This window comes from Typopeltis vanoorti, chromosome 22 (assembly GCF_054136105.1).
Source record: "Typopeltis vanoorti isolate ZY-2024b chromosome 22, IOZ_Tvanoo_1.0, whole genome shotgun sequence".
In the NCBI taxonomy this organism is placed as follows: domain Eukaryota; kingdom Metazoa; phylum Arthropoda; class Arachnida; order Uropygi; family Thelyphonidae; genus Typopeltis; species Typopeltis vanoorti.
Window position 1 is genome coordinate 72,419,500 of NC_143570.1, and position 18,324 is coordinate 72,437,823.

General features: G+C 37.0%; 1 protein-coding gene across 4 annotated transcripts in view; it reads left to right on the forward strand.

Annotated features, from left to right (window-relative positions):
* The window catches only part of Sap130 (Sin3A-associated protein 130), a 474,798-nt gene that overhangs the window by 224,715 nt on the left and 231,759 nt on the right, over positions 1–18,324 (forward strand). For all 4 annotated transcript variants that reach the window (XM_090411834.1, XM_090411836.1, XM_090411835.1 and 1 more), the window contains one exon: positions 12,162–12,384. In XM_090411834.1, coding sequence (XP_090267960.1) covers positions 12,162–12,384 — 223 coding nt within the window. The remainder of the gene's footprint in view (positions 1–12,161; positions 12,385–18,324) is intronic.

The following is an 18,324-nucleotide window of genomic DNA, read 5'->3' on the forward strand; positions in this document are numbered from 1 at the left end:
AGAATATGAAATACCAAACCAACTCTTTAGAGCCTTATATAATATATATCAAGATAATAAAATATCTGTGAAGTACAATCATTCAACATCAGTCTGGAAACCAATAAATTGAGGAGTACGTCAGGGTTGCCCTCTCTCACCAGTTTTATTTAATATATACATAGATAAAATCATAAAAGAATGGAAGATAATTAATGAAGGAGGATTCAAGATAAACCGTAACACCAGATTAGCAACTCTTCTTTTTGCTGATGACCAAATAATCCTTGGAAATAATGAAGATGAACTAAAAAAATCATTATGGAGAGTCTAAATAATCTGATAAAAACTTATGATATGGAAATATCAACAGATTAAACAAAAGTCATGGCCTTCAAAGGTGCTAATCCAATAAGAAGCAAAATATAAACAACAAAATAATAGAGCAAGTAAATACATTCAAATATTTAGGTTGCACAATGTCATATGAAAATGAAGCTGATATAGAACCAAAGATATCAAACTTTTTAAAAGTAACAGGCATTATAAATAACATTTTTAAACCCAATTGTGTACAAAAACACACACAAATCAGAATCTACAATTCAGTAGTTAAACCAACCTTACTTTATGGCAGTGAGATATGGACAATAAAAAAAAAGCAGATGAAAGAAGAATTGAATCATCCGAAATGAAATTTCTGCGCAGAACTGAAGGAGTCACAATAATGGACAAAATGAAAAGCAGCGAAATCAGAAAAAAACTTGGAATTACAACCTCCCTAAATGAAACAGTTATTTGCTATAGAGAAAAATGGAAAGAACACATACTAAGAATGAATAGAAGCAGAATACCTAAACAAATTCTAAATTAACACCCAAAAGGTACTCTATGCAGAGGAAGACCCTTAAAAAGATGGAATTGAGTCCGGAACAGGCCACTTGGCCTATAAGCCTGGAAAGGAAGAAGAAGGTGATTCGTTATGTTTGGATAACTTATTATGCAAAGATGCGGTTCTTGAGTCTGTAGTGTTTCCATTCGGTTCTATTTTCATTTCTACCCATTTCTTTGATAGGTGACAACTTTTTTCTCCTTCAACACCTAAGTTTTTATATTTTGAGCAAACATGACATCCTAATTTACCATATTTAACTTCTGCTTGCTTCTCGTACAAGCAATCAGGTAAATAATTTACTTTTTCTCCTCCAACTTGTTGCATATTTATTGAATCAATATGCGTATTAGCTTCAACTTAATCTTCCATTCATTTTCAACTGCAGTAGAATTAGCAGAATCACTTTTCATTATTTTTTCTTTCCACAAAAAATTTACTAAATTTGACTGTCTTTTCATGTTGCACGGGTAAAAATACTTTTACAATTATAAAAATAAAATTTTCTGAATATACAGTTTTTAAATTTATTATTATTTTTAAATTTTAAACACAAACAATTGTTATACATTAGTGTACTGACGAACACAGAACTAATGTCCAGTGGAACAACCCGTTGATGACAGTTTTACGAACATTTGATTGGTTACTGCATTTACCATACGATTGCCTACCAGAAGGGAGAAATGTAAAGATAGCGCATGTGCTTATTTTATTTTCAAACTTGGGCACATTTTTTATAGATGAGTTGAAACAATAATTCCAAATAATCTATACACTGCCGAATAGACTAAATTTTGTTAGGTTAGTGTATGAGTTTGTCACTTAATATACTTAAAAAAAAAGTTTTTTTTTTTTTTTAAAAAAAAAAGAGAACAAGGGACACGAAAATATGAGAAAAAATTAACAAAGGGCTCGTGCGAGCCCCTTATAGCTCACCACTGAGTATAACCAACCCTTCACATAGCCATGCTGCCCCTCATAGAGTATCATATTCTTATCTATCCATCCATTCCTGAATTCTCATTTTGAACTACTTTTACCACCAGTCCTGAGATACTGATTGGTCTGTAATTTGCTGCCACTGTCTTAGATCCTCCTTTATGCAAAGGAATTATTTTGCCTTTCTTCCATTCTCTTGGGACTTTGCTAGAACTGAGAATTAAACAGCCTAGTCAAAGGCATCACCAGCTCCCCTGCACATTCTCTTCAAAGGCATGCTAATATCTGATCCCACAGTTCTGTCTGCATTCAGATTCTGCAATATCCTAAGTAACTCCAATTCATCAACTTTGTTCTCACATCAGTCGTCACCCCTGCATAACAATATCTTCACTTTGCATGTTATACCCTTGCAAAATGGTCTCAGTAACTCAACAATTTCATCCAAATCTGTTACCTCTCTGCCATTTGCACACATGAAAGTTATCCTTCCATAGTCATTCTTCCTCCTCCTTGCCACATAACAAAAAGAACTGTTTGGGATTTACTTTCACCTGCTTGGCTAATCTCATTTTATAATCTTATTTTGCCTTCTTTACAATGCTGGTCACCTTTCTTGTCTGATTATTGTGTTGTTCATGGGTTAGCTGGTCACCTTTCTTGTCTGATTATTGTGTTGTTCATGGGTTAGCTGGTCACCTTTCTTTTCTGATTATTGTGTTGTTCATGGGTTAGCTGGTCACCTTTCTCTTAGAGCCTCCGTAGCTCAGCCAGTATAGATGAAGCCCTTTGGTCGAAAAGACCTGGGTTTAATTCCCATCTATGATGTGATGAACCTTTATCTGATCTCTTTCGACTAAAGGTGAGTTAGCCTCTCATATGGAGGTAGAGGGATTTTTTCACCCAGAAACTCGGGGGGTTTTTGTCCCTTGAAACAGGCAAAGAGGCCTGTGAACACACATGGATTGACAGTCATAAAATACATACTTAATCCCTCATTAGGAGGGTTCAACCAATCCTAAGGGATGGATGAGGAACGTGGGGGGGGGGCCTCATATGAATAAATAAATAAAAACCTTTCTCTTTACATACCCTCCACTGCATTTTCTTTGTTTGCAGCTCATGCCTGATATTACTCATCCATCTAACTCCTATCTGATTTACTGTTCTGACCTTGAGCATACCGTGTGATATTGCTTCTTCCAGATAACCCGTTGATTATCCCCCCATGCACTGTGAACATCCTTCCCTAGCAGTATTTATGTCATAGTACTGTTTCAAGCTTCCTCCTAAGTGTATCATAATCACTTGCCTTGTAGTTATATATATACCCCTTCTTAACTGGAATTTCAACATGTTTTGCTACCTCCCACATTAAGACCACGTGATCACTTTCTCCAGTTGGTGGCATGTTGCTACCTTAGTTATGGACAGGTCATCTGATCCTTTAATAAGATCCAACACTCTTGAACCCTGAGTCTTCCTCCGTTACATTCTGCTTCAAGTAGTTATCTCTCAGTAAGTGTATAAATTCCATTTCTTCTATGTCTCTGAAGGTGTAGTCCCTGGTAATAATTACTGGACTTGCATGTTCATTGTACTAATCTGCTGAATCATATCTTCCACATCATCCTTGACATCTCCCTGGCCTATAGCATCAATTAATTTTATATTTTGTCTTGTTGACCTCGATCTCACACCAAATTAACTCAAAAGATCGGCCATCAGCAGTACCCAACCTCCAGTCTGTTTACTCCTTCTTCTTTCTCATCCATCAGATGATAGGTTGAGTCCTTTATGAACAAATCTTTGCGCCATCTAGTTTTATTTCTGTCATCTTTCTGAAGCTCGATAATTGCAACTTTTCCTTCAAAGATGGATCCAAGTTCTTTTTAGTCTGCCTCTTAATCATCTTCCTCCAATGATTCTATTCAAGACTATATTGTGTACTCTATCCTCCCTGAAAATACAAAATCCATCACATTTTATCCCTGTAACTACACCATCTGCTGTTAGCCAGGTCTCACTAATGCCTGTAATTTTTGACAGTTGCACTAAGCAAGTCCAAAAACTCATCCTCCTTATTCCTGATGCTTCTAGCATTAGTATATAGAAACTGTAACATCCCTTTAGGGCCCCCCCCCCCATCAAATCAACTTTACATCCTGTATTGACTTCCATTTGATATTGTTGTCTGAGAAACTAAATTCTGCAGCATATTTTGTTCGTTCACTTCATGGGCATGTGAACGCACAAACACTTGACTTCATCCACTCTAATTTCTTAGTTTTCCTGACTTTGCACTTCCACACTCTCAGTGAACAAAGCTCTCTCTCTCTAGACACCTATCTCCAAATCCATTGAAGTGCAGACCATCAAACTCAGTCCATAGGTCCATAAATTCTACATAATTCCTTCTGCACAACCTGCATATTGATTAATTAGCTATCATCACTCTCCTCAGTTCACCTCTATCATAGCATGGCAGCAGACAAACTTCTCACTCTTCTTTTTCACTTCTTCCAATATTTCTTTCACATTAATGGCTTAATCATTAACATAATTCATTCTAGAAGCTTGCTTATTAGAAAACACATTTCTACTGAATGTCAGACATGTTTATATTTGTGTTTCATTCACGTTAAATAGGCACTGCAGTTAAAAAAAAATAAAAAACCAAAAAAGTATTCCTGGGCATGCCAAGAAAAGAAAATTTCAGTTATCCTAAGTAACTTCAGACAAAAACTGCAACTTTTGGGCACAACTTTTGTGCATCCACCTTATTATTGCTCATATGATAGTATTGGAACATCGCCTGAAGACCTTGATCTCCTGCATCATTCTTCTCATCCACTTCCAAAATATATGACTAAGACAAATCACCTGATTTTTTTTTATGTTTTTACCTGTATCATTGCATCACTTGCTTCTCTGACCCTCCACCCAGAAAGACACTAAAAGAATCTTGAATAACCTGGATTCCAAAAAGGCTCCTGTCTTGATGAAATCCCATAAACTGTACTCGAGATGTGCTTCTGAACTGGCCTGTTCTTTATTGTCCGTACACTATGTTATGCTCTGCTGGCATCCACACTATCGCATGGAAGAGCAAGCTCACATAATACCAATTCCAAATGAGGTGGTACGTATCTGCCTTCAAAACATTAACCCATTGCTCTCACTTCAGTATTTTCTAAAGTAATGGAGAAGGTCATCAGTAGTCACTTTTGGCACATGGAAAGCTATGAGCTAATCATTGACCATCAATGTGGATTTTGCCAGTCAAGGTCCACAACAGATCTTCTCACCTACATCACCTGCCTCTGTACTTGTGCCATGAAAACGTTTTGAGAAACTGGTGCTTTTGCATTTGACATTTACTAGATATTTGATAGGGTTTGGCACTGAGTGCTTCTCAGCAAATTGCCACTGTATGTATTGTTTTCCTTCCTTTGCAATCAGATTGCCAGTTTTCTTTGTTTGTTTGAAAGGTGTGCTTTTTTCAGATTTTCCTATTAAAGCAGATGTTCCTCAGGGTTCTTTATTTCACTCTCTCACTCACTCTCTTCCTCATATATGTAAATGACCTGCTCTCACTAAGCTCAAACCCTGTTCGCAGATTGGCTGAAGATTGACTTCAGCCAATCTCAACTCTACCTACTTATACAGCAAACTGCCCAGTTACTTAAGTTGTATAAATGTCAAATCTGCCAACCTCTGAATTCTGCTCTCACATTTGGGTTGCTACACCTAAAACTTTCAAAAAATTCTTGTAGCTATTTAGAAGAGAACATAGCTGATTGACTCCTTTCTCACAATCAGTTTCTGCATTTTATATCCTCTACAGATATGGGCACGTTATTTGTTAGAGCTAGCATCATCTTCTTCTTCTGCAGCTTCTCCCACTTAAGTGGGGTCACTGTTGATGATGAGTCTCCTCCACATCCTCCTGTCTTGGGCTGTCACCACTTCCAAGTTCTTCATCCTCAAGTCCTCTTCTACCAGCTCCCTCCATCTCTTCTTTGGCTGCCCACGCTTCCTCCTTCCTTGCAAATCCATCTGAATGACCCTTCTTCCCACATATTCGTCCTCCCTCCTCATCACATGACCAAACCATCTCAATCTTGCCTCCTGTATCTTCGCTCCTAAGTTCGTAACTTTCACCATTCCCCTTACATAGTCATTTCTCAGACGATCCTCTCTGGTCACACCGCACATCCACCTAAGCATTCTCATCTCTGCTACTTCCATCCTGCTGATGTTATTTTTCCTCAGGGCCACAGTTTCTATAGCATACATCATAGCTGGCCTCACTACTGTCCTATAGATTTTGCCTTTCAGCTTGATCGGCACCCTCTTAATGCATAACACTCCAGCCATCCCCCTCCAGTTCCTCCAACCTGCTTGTATCCTGCATCCCACTTCCTTCTCAGCTCCTCCATCTTCTTCCACTGTTGAACCTAAGTATCTAAAGTCTCTCACCTTCCTGATGACATTTCCTTCCAGCTCCAGATCTGTCTCCTGGCCACCGCCCACTGCGCAACACATATACTCTGTCTTACTTCTGCTCAGTCTCATACCTCTCTCTTCCAGTACTTTTCTCCATCTTTCCAGTTTAGTTCCCGCTTCTTCTCTTGAATCTGCACACAGCAAGATGTCATCTGCATACAACATTGTCCAAGGCACATCTTCTCTCACCTCCTCCATCACAATGTTAAACAGAAACAGACTTAATGCTGACCCTTGATGCAAGCCAACTGTTACTTGAAAACTTTCTGTCTGTCCCAGACAGGTCTGAACACTTGTCTTCACATTTCTGTACATCTCCCGCACCAACCTGACATATTTCTCCAGAACCTTCTTCTCCCTCAGACACCTCCAGGCATCTTGTCTTGGCACTCTATCGTATGCTTTCTCCAGATGAATAAATGCCAGATGTAGCGCACGTTGTTTCTCTCAAAACTTTTCCATCATAACCCAAAGATAGCATCTGTTATTGATCTACCAGGCATGAAGCCAAATTGTTCCTTTGCAATCTCCACCTCCTTCTTCAATCTTCCATCAAGAACCCTTTCTAGGATTTTCATTGTGTGTGACATCAACTTTATTCCTCTGTAATTTTTACAGTCTTGTGTGTCCCCTTTACCCTTGTAGATGGGGACAAGAGTACTCTCCCTCCATTCCTCGGGTATATTTTCCTGTTGACAAACTTTCATGAACAGGTTCCACAGCAGGTCATTTCCCTCTTCCCCCAGTGCCTTCCATGCCTCCATTGGAATCCTGTCGGGGCCCACCGATTTTCCATTCCTCATCCTCTTCATGGCCTTCTTCACTTCCCATCTACTGATGTTCTGTACCATCCCTCAGAAGGCCGCCCATCTTCTCTGTGAGTCCTTGCATTTTCCTCATTCAAAAGTCCCTTAAAGTATATTCTCCATCTGTTTCTTATGTCCACATCCCTCCATAATACTCTTCCTTCGGCATATTTGATCTGCCTCGCATGTAAGTTGTCCTTTGCTGCTTTATTTCTACATTTTGCTAGTTGGTAAATTTTTCTCTGTCCCTTTGTTTCTAATTGATCATACAGATCTTGATATGTCATGGCCTTCGCCTGTGCCACAACTCTCTTGGCTTCTTGCTTTCTCTCTCTGTACACCTCTCTGTCCTCTTCCACTCTTGACTCATCCCACTTCTGCTTTGCCTTCCACTTAGCTGTCACTGCCACTTGTACATTATTATTCCACCCCCCCCCCCTTCTGCTCTCTAATCTTTCCAGATGTCTCACCAAGCACCTCAAATGCACAGCTCAGGATTTCTTTTGAATTATGTTTCCACCAATCTTGTACACTTTCCAGTCCATCCGAAATCCTCTCTAACACCCTCTCCCTAAAATGATTCCTCACACTCTCTTCTTTTAAGCGAAACCACTTAATTGTCTTCATCCCATTGCTTCCAGAGGTTCTTATCTTCGATCTTATTTTAAAGTGTGCACACAGCAGTCGGTGTTGCTATGCTGCCACTTGATCTGTTGGAATTACTTTACAATTTGTCACAACCTTAAGATGTTTTCTTCTAGTCAATTTGTGAACTGTTGTTACCACTCCTAAATGTTATCAAATGTTCTTCCCTCTTGTAGAAAAACGAGTTCACAATTGCCAGATCAAACGCTACTGCAAAGTCCACAACCCTCTCTCTCCTTCCTGGTTCATCATTCCCACTCCATGGCCACCATGTACCCTTTCACAGTCTCTATTCTGTCTCCCTATGTGTCCATTCAAGTCTCCTCTGACAATCACCATCTCGTTTTCTTCCAGTTCCCTCATTTCTTCATCTAACACGCTCCAGAACTCATCTTTCTCCTCTGCTGTACAGCCAACTTGCGGGGCATATACACATAATACGACCACCCGCACGATCCTGTCGTTCCTTCTACCCACTTCCAGTACTTCGCCCTTCATTCTGCCACACACCACAATTCCCACACCATTTCTTCCCTCGTTATTCGCTCCAGAGTGGAACAATTTATATTCATCTCCCAGTTCCTTTGCCTTTCCCCCTTCCACCTTGTCTCCTGCACACATAAAATGTCCAACTTCCTCTTCCTCATCATATCTGCCACCTCTCTTCCCCTTCCAGTCATGCTTCCAACATTCATTGTTCCCACTCGCAACATCCTCTCTACCTGCTGGGCTCGCTTCTTTAACTGCACCCGCCCTTAACGTGGTTGCCCTCATCCACTTCTCGCAGCTGTAGGGCGATGTGGCTGCACGTCACTTAAGGGGTACGCCCTAGCCCTTATATCATTTTCTCTTTGACTCATATCATAGCTAGAGCTGGCAGTGAAGTTTTACGACTGGATGCCCTTCCTGACATCAACCCTTGCCATTTATCTGGGCTTGGAACCGGCACCTATTGAGGCTAGCTTGCCTCCTTCGGTGGCTGCATAAGACGAAATGACTTAGCAAGATAGTAAAGATTCACTCCTTGCCCTCGAATACTCTAATAGCATCAGGGGGAAGGAGCAGGGAGAGGAGAAAGAAGCAAAGAAAGAAGGGGAGGGACCAGTCTACAGAATAATATAACAGATGTATATTACATGAAGTAAGGCATGGTCCAACATCTGGTACCTCGGGTTTGCCATGCCCGTACTCACTAAAGTGAGCCCTTGAGGTGTTGGTAGAGCTAGCATCTATTTTTCCTAAATCTTCAGCAATATAAGCAACAACTGCCCATCATTCATTTACGATTGAACTGCTGACGCACCGAACCAGGTACCCCCAGTCTACTTTCATTCTGTCTGCCTCATTTCTGTAGAAACTTTCTCTGCAAAGTATTTTCTTCAAGATTACAACCTCCAACTATTTAAGCAGAATAGCAACCAATTACTTGACTCTTAATCCCCAACACGCACACATTTATTTGCTATATGCCTTGCAACCTCTCATGTGGTACATGTTAAAAAATTTTCATGACATGGCATATTCTATGAAATTAGTTTAACAGCTGAATAATTAATTGCTTAGTACCAAAAAAAAAAAAAAAAAAAAAAGGGGGGGGGAATTTTATTCATCCTAAAAGATTTTAAAAGTTCATGGATTGATTGATCTCTTTCTAATAATTGAATAATTTCATTTAGAGAATTAATACAAAGGTATAGACTTTTTACTAGTATAAGAATTTAATTTAGAAAGAGAATTTTTTTTAAATTTAAAACACGTTAGCAGAAGGATGTTTAAATTTTTCATATAAAAATTCTTTTTTTTTATTACTTAAGCATTTTAATAAAAACATAATTTGGATTAATTAAGTCCTCACTTTTTTATAATTACATTTTTTATGGAACACTCTTAGCTCAAGACCAGAATGCTATTTCATTCTTCACCACATGTATTATGGTAAGAATATATGTGATGAGACTTAAAAGAGTATTATGGCTATGAGTGCTATTACCTGGCCTCTGAGAATCCAGAGGTTTGAAAAAGTGGCTGTCAGGTTAGTGAAAATCTTTAAAACATGACTACATTATGATTCCCCCCCAGGATCATTTTCTAAGCGCCATTGTGTGTGTGTATGCATGCTTTTGTTATATTTCACACCATATATCTGTTATTAGAAGTCATTTTAGTTGTCATATTTCTTGGCTGGGTAGTATGAATTTTTATCTTCCTTTGCTGAACTTTGTTATGGTTGCCTAGATTAAGTGTTTTCCAACTCTTTCCTTTGATGTATTTAGGATCCTTGATTCTCTCATTTTACACAAATTATGGACTCTACAATCATGTTATAAATAATTATTTTTCCCAACGTTTCGCCCTTCATATTAAGGTCATCATCTGGAGTATATGCATATATATATACAGTATATATATATATATATATATATATATACATACACACACACACACACACACACAGAGACAAGCTAAATTACATTCCACACAGTATGCTGAAGAGACAATGATTTGATCAATTGTTATTCTACTGGCCTGACCTCTAGTGAAAATAAAGTAAAATTACAATAAATAAATGAAATAAATTAACTACATTGAAGCTATATTCTATTTAAGACAAATTCAGAGAAACATTCTTTCATATAGATAGTTTTGTTACAGTAAAAATGTTGTCCTAATTTAATGTGATAATTGTTATATTAGATTTAGTATCCTGGATTACCTATGATCCTATTTATAATTAACTCTTAGGGAGAAAGGTTAAGTGGGTAGAATATGTGCCTTTCATATTCTTGGGATTTTTAGACCATCATTATTCTTAAGATTAGGATGATTGATAAGAATCTCACAGGCCTTCTTAAATTTGCATGCCATGTTTTGGTGTGATGTAAACAACAGGTGGTTTTCCAATCAATTCTGTGTAACGGGCATGATCAGAAAGACCAGCTACACCATAGTTATTATATTTAATGTGTCGTTTATGTTCCTTTTTTCTGATAGGAATTGTGCATCCTGTTTTCTCTATATAGGGCAAATTACAGGTGCAATGAATACGGTATACTCCAGGGTGGGCCAATGGAGGGAGTGGATCCTTGGATGAGTTGAGTAAGTTCTTTAATTTTGCAGGAGATTTAAAGGTGGTTTTAAGATTGTATTTTTGTAGTATTCTCTTTATTTTGTCTGATATCTCTTTAATATATAGAATGGTTACAGTTTTATTGTAGTCTAGCTTATTTTTGTTTTTAAGTGAAGTCTTTTACAGAATTGATAGTATTTTGGTTGTAACCATTTTTGGGAAGGTTTGGGAAGTGTTTGTTCATTAGAGCAAATCTTCAAATCCCTGTTTTTTAGTGTATTAATGATCCCTAGTTTTTTTTGTTGGGTGGTGGTAGGAGTTTGTGTATATATTGACCAGAATGTATCAGTTTCCGGTAAACAGTGAAGGAAAGACGTGTGACAAGTGTATCTAGAAACGGAAGTATGTCTACTTTTCAATCTCAATTGTGAATTGTATGCATTTGTGTTGTTTGTTTAGGTGGCTGAGGAAAGTGTCTAATGTCTGGCGTGCATGGAGCCAGATAGTGCAAACATTGTCAACATATCTAAGCCAGACTTTGGGTTTTAAAGGAGAGGAATCTAGAGCACATTGCTCAAAATGTTCCATGTAAAAGTTAGCAATGGGGGGATAATGGTGAGCCCATGGCTGTGTCTTTTTGTTTTATTTTTTTTATTTTTTATTTTATTTTCACTAGAGGTCAGGATCATTGTCTCTTCATTTAGCTTGTCTCTGTGTGTGTGTGTGTGTGTGTGTGTGTGTGTGTGTGTGTGTGTGTGTGTGTGTGTGTGTGTGTGTGTGTGTGTGTGTACTTCAGGTGATGACCTTAATATGAAGGTAAGGTCGAAACATCAGGAAATTGAAATAATCATTTATAACACAGTTTTAGAGTCCGTAATTTGCATAAAATGAATGCTGATCACTGTATAACACCAAAAGAAAGGATCCTTGATTCTCCTTTCTTCTGTAATTGAATATAAATGATTTTTTATTATACTTGAAAGAATAAATCTTAAAAATATGAGTAAAATATTAATATAATTGAGTTCATTAGTAAAACTTACAGTGATATCTCAGTAATCCAGTCATGCTCAGAAATCAATTTGCTTGTTAGTTAACTGAGGATTGGCAAGCTGTTGTATGGTTGCATCATGCTGTTCCATGCACCTCATTCCAAATCCATGTTGAATGCTAAACTGTTCACCATGGGATTTTCAGCTTGGGGTTTGGTTATTTGAAGATCATGTAACTGAGAGATCACTGTATGAATTTTCCATTTCTTACATTTCTTTTTCAAAAACAGTTTGTACTTTAAACTTAACATTCATATTTTTCTTTAAAGCTAAGGTATATCCACAGCCTCTTACTACTACATCTCATTCCGTTCTTGAAGCATCATCTGTATCATCATCATCTTCATCATCATCATCAGATAGTACTAGGGCTAGTATTTATGTTACTCAGCCACAGATGTCAATAACAACAGCAGCTGCTTTGGGAACTGGTTCAAATTCAGTAACCCAGATGCAGTCCACTTTGGTGTTAGCTGAAAACAGAAATGAAAGGTATTTTTAATATATTTTTATGTTGTGATACTACGTTTCTGCCATATGTTACTAGTTCAGTTTTTGCTACAAGCATGTTAATTTACTTCTGTTTTTTTTTTTTTTTTTAAATCCCTGATGAGATTGCAAAACTTATAGTGCATAATTGCCTTGCACACTGATAAGTGTTAAGAAGAAACAAGGAACCTGCTGTTTCTGAGAACCTTTTAAATGAAAAAAGGAGGACAAGAAGTTAGTTCAGAAGTTTTGAAGCTCAACAATGAATGTATGCTAACCAGCAGCTATGCATTTTTGCAGGCTAAAAAAGAATGTGGAAAAATTACAATAGTTCACTATAATAGCATCCATGAAAATAAGGCAGAAATAGAACATCAATAATGAAAAATGGTTAGAATGAATGTGAGTTTGAGGAAGGGGATCATTTGTTATCTGGATTGCTCTCTTCTGGATAGTATCAAAGATTTTTACAGAGATTTTTTGTCATTTCAGATGTAAGAATTGTATTCAAAGGTTGAGTAGATTTGGGATTTATATGATGTCAGCAGTTGTAGCATTGATAAGTAGTGCTTTCAGTGTTAAGACAAAGTTTATTTTGAGTAGCTGAGGATGCTTTGAATGTGATATGTTTGTTACCAGGAAAGGCTAGAGTTGCAAGTCAGCTCAAGAAGAGAAATCTAGATGTTATCAAAGGGTAAGGAAGGGTGATGTGATATATTTCTTGTGAGAAATAACATAAGAGTCTGTTTTGGTAATATTGAAATTGATGAGGATTGTCCCGAATATACTGAAGAATGGCAAAGAAATCCATGTTGAAGGAATTGGTTATGAAGGATGTGGCTTGGAATGTTTGAGCACTACAAGGTAGTGAAGAAGAGAAATATCCACACTCATCAGAAAAACTATGGGTAAGATTTTAGATTAATGAGAATGGAACAGTTACGTATAGCTGGAAGAAGAGTGTGACAAATCTTGTGAACAGCAGGAAATTGGTGACCTAGTTATAAAGACTTAAGATCTACCAACCACATGATATTTTTTAAGTAGGCTTCTATGCCATCTTCATTCACATTCTTTGGAAATGTTTCTATGGGTAATGTTGGCTAGACCTGCATCAAACATTCTAGAATCTATATTAGTAAAAGAGCTGGCTGTTGATGTCCTTGCCTCGGTTCTGCTGATTCCATCAGTAGAACTGAGGCAAGGACAGTGATAGGATAGTTTGATTTCAACTTTTACTTTAACCAAAGCTTTATTTTAACAAAGCATTAATTATAAATATATTTATTTTCAACTAATGCTGCTTGTTAGTGTATAAATATTTAGTGGTTGAAGGTAACTTACCTGTTCTCATATGGAAGTAGCAGGGTCTATGGTTATGCAAACTGTGAATATTCATCCTATCATGTATTGCAGGAGTTGGTGAGGGAAAAAAGGTTTCAAGAAGTTAGCATTAAATCTGATATCAGAACAGAATTTTGATATATATGCTGTTATTATTATTTTCATTAATAAATCCAATATCCAACTCCAGAGCATAGTTTATGGTCACCAGTTGCAACCACACCAGTTGTCAGTGGACATTGTTTGTTTGAGCTGTGAATGTTAGTGAAGTGGAACTGGAAGAGTTCTTGTTGTTTTGATTGTTGAATATGTTTTTTTATATATTTATTTTATTTTTTAATCAACAGTGTTATTGTATTAATTTATGATTCTTTTCATGGTTGGACTCCTTCCTGGCAAGATTTTAATAAGTGATAGCAGAATTATTCACAATCTTGTCAGGAAGCTTCTTGATGTGTTACCATTGGGTTTTGGTCATGTGTAATCTATGTGTAAAAGCAGCTGGCCTGCAGAACAGCTTTGCTGCTGCATCCTCAAATGCAAAGGCTTTTTTTGTCTCTTTAGTGTGTTTGTCATAGTCTTGAAGGATTGCACTTGCACTGCATATAAGGAGGAGGAAGGAACATAAATGGGAATTCCATCTGTGGGCACTGAAAATGGCAACAGTCACTATAAGCTCTTTCTGTGTTGGTGTTTGGCAAGCACTGAAAGACATCTGGCATAAAAATTTGGGTCCCAAAGTACAGGCAGCTCTCGGCTGAGAAACCACGCTAGCAGGCACTTTAGTGTTTGAGTGCTTACCGAGCTACTACGGTGTATATGTATCAAACCTAGTTTTACTGTTGAATCCACCTAATTGTTCCATTTACTTATTTATTTTTTTTACATATATACATATTTAAATTGATGAAGTACGTAATTACATACCATGTCTGATAAAAGAAGTGCAGAAAAGTTAGCAGAACTTGGTGTTAAAAAGGTGCGGAATTCAATCACACTTGAAAAGAAGATGGAGGTGATTCAAAGAATTGAAGATGGGCAGACACGTGCTAATGTCTGTAGAAGTATGAACTTACCTCCATCATCTGTTACTACAATTATGAAAAATGCAGATAGAATAAAACAGTCTGCGCAACAATCTACGGTAGTACTAAATGCAAAACACGTAAGTTATAGCAGGGGTAAACTTCATGAAAAATTGGAAAAATTATTATCATTATGGGTGGATGACTTGAATCAATAAAACATTCCTCTGATGCAGGCTGTTATGAGTGAGAAAACAAAAATTTTTGAAGATCTTAAAAAGACAGATGGAGGCAAAGAAACATTTTTAGGAAGCAAAGGTTGGTTCATGAGATTTCAGTCTTAAAGTAAGTGCCATAGTGTCAAATTATGTGGTCAGGCGGCAAGTGCAGATGTTGCGGCAGCGGTTGCTTTAACTAAAGAATTTCAAGACTGTGTAGAACAAGGAAGTTATCCTCCTGATCTCACTTTTAATGTTGATGAGACTGGGCTCTACTGGAAAAAATTTCCATCATGCACCTTCATTTCCTGTGAAGAACGTTACACCCCAGGTTTTAAAGCTGCAAAAAATAGACTTTTGCTTTAGTTGGGTGCAAATGTCTCAAATGTCTGGAACTTTGAAGCTTAAACCAATGTTGGTGTACCATTCACAGACACCACGTGCCTTCAAGGGTCTAAAAGCCATGCTGCCAGTCTCTTGGAAATGGACAAGAAAGCTTGGGTTACAAAAGACGTTTTTATAGATTGTTACACAAATTATTTTTGCCCTACACACGCTTCGCTTCTGTAAAGAAAATGATTTGTCAGCCAAGGCATTGCTTCTCTTGGATAATGCTTCTGGACATCCTCAAAGCCTTGCTGAAGTAAGAACACCATTGGATGTCAAGGAGGTTGTTTACATGTCCCCAAACCCAACATCGCTTTTGCAACCGATTGATCAGGGGATTATATCAATATTCAAAGCCTATTATCACCTTATAACATTTATGGAAATGTTAAGAGTCTTGGACACTTCAGGAAAAACTATTAAAGACTATTTGCAGTTATTCGATATTTTGAAGGGCATTAACAGCATCAGGGCAGCTTGGAACAAAGTGTCAGCAAAGTGTTTAAAAGGAGCATGGTGAAAACTTCTTCAAGCATTTATGCACGACTTCGAGGAATTAGAGCAAGAGGAGAATGTTATTGAAGACGTCACCAAGCTTGTGCGAGAGGTGGGATTGGACGATATTACACCTGAAAATGTGACAGAAGTCTTAGAGAGCCATGATAAACCACTTTCCAATGAAGACTTAAAAGAATTAGCTGAACAATTAAGTCAACATCCAAAGGAGGAAGAAAACGAAGAAGGTACTCTGAGAAATATAAAAATGGCCAATTTACAGTGTATCCTTGCATGCATAGAGACATTGATTGATGAACTCTGCGAAATGGACCACGATTGGGAACGGAGTGCAAACGTAGAAAGGAGTGTAATCGCATCTATTCGACCTTACACTGAACTCCTTAAAGAAAAAAAAAGAAAATCTAGGCAGTTAATACTGGATACTTTTTCCCCCCCCAAAAAAAAAAAAAAAATGCAGGTGATTCGAACCAGGAACTACAACATAGAAATATGTAATATCTTTTCGAAGTTTCATATTTTTGTATGTAATTTTGTTTTGTTTTTGTTATTAATAAGTTTATTTTAACAAATATATATGCATATATTATCGAAGCTTTAAATATAATAATGTTACACATACTTCATGTGCATGTTTTTTGACTGCGCAGAACATAACTTTGTATCTCCCATTAAAACTGGGTTTGTTTTACGCCGATTTGGTTTATGCCCGATTTTTCAGGAATGGAAGTGAGGCGTAAACCGAGGGCTGCCTGTATATCTTGACATAGGTTTTCAGTTTGACAGCAATTTCAGGTATACTAATGATATTTTGTTAGGTTGCTCTCTGCTTTCATTTGTAGTGTATGAAAGTGTAAAACATTTGCTGAATCAGCATGCAGATATTGCTATCAACAATAACAGAATTATATGCTGTAAATTTTCTCACTCTGTAGCAGTTACTCTCAAACGTCAAGCTGAGGATACCCTTGGAAATGATACTCAGTATTTTCAGGTACCATTACACCCAGTTTGGAAAAAACTGTCCTGACTCAGGATGTTATAATTACTGGCATCCCTTTTAATAAAATAAAATCATTACAAAGTATTTTAGCGTACATAAGAAGAAGAGAGCACCATCAGCATGAGAAATATCAATGATAAATAAGTGGAACTTGAAAAACATTAGAGAAGTTTTAATGACAATTATAATAACAACAACAATTACCATGTCAACATAATTGGTGTTGCTGACACAAAACTAAAATAGTTGAGATTCTTTTAAATAATGAATGTGAGATGTTATATTCAATTAGTGGTGAACAGGGAAAGGAGTGAGAAGTTATAGCATTCAGTGCTAAATTTCTTCAGTGACAATCAGTTTCACATAGTGATGTGAGCCTATTTCAGAAACTGAACAATGGAACTTATTTGTATTCATGACTTATTTGTATTCAGAACACCAAAGGTTTTCTACAAAGGAAGAATCAGAGGGATTTTTTGAGTCATTAGAGAAGGTAGCTGACATAATGAAAAAGGAACACTTAGTTCTTGACAATCTAAATAGAAGATTAAGAAATGAATTGAAGATGTAGAAATTTGGGGAAATTTGGGTGAAAAGTCCAAATCTAATGCTGCTGTTACTACTCATAACAATAATAATAACAATTGCCAGCTGTATTTCTATTCAAGACAAATGTACATTCATTAACATGGAGAGAAGACAAATATAAGCTTACCAACTATGTTATTGTTAATAGTGCTAAGGACTGAAGTATCACTGATCTTCATGCTGGTTCAGGACTCAAGAGTATACAAGGGATTTATAATAGAAAGTGATCACAATTAATTTTGAGCAGGATAAAAAACGAATGTTATGTTGAAAACAAAACTAAATACAAAAAGTTTGAAAAAGAATCAGTCGGCAGCTGTCACAGCATTAGATTAAAATATGCAAATATTAAGTCAAATAAAATGGAAAGGAAGAATTGAACTTTAAAACTCGCTGGTGGTTTCTGAAGAAAACACTGATTGATTCAGCCAAGAAGGCATGGGTTATTTACAAGGATAGAAAATTCCATATTAAAAGTTCCTAGCAAGAAAATCAGCATGTGTCCTGGAGGGGGGGGGGGTAAGGAATTCAAGGCTATGTTTAAAAGCGGCTAAACAAGTTATGGTGGGATTTTGGTAAGAACATAGAAGATATATAACATCAGAAAGGTGGCAGAATGTTCTGGAAGGAATGGAAAGAATTTAGAAATGCAAGAAAGAGTACTCGAATAATCAAAGATCATAAAGGTGACATGAAAACTGATGAAAAAATATTCTGAACATCTGAAGTCATTACTTGGAAAGATTGCTAAATGAAAGATATTAAATAGGAAATGCAGTCAAGAATATACATGAATACTTGAGGTATAAAAAGGGCAACAAATACCTGAAATGGGGAAAGAGTGAAAGAAGCATTGAAAGGA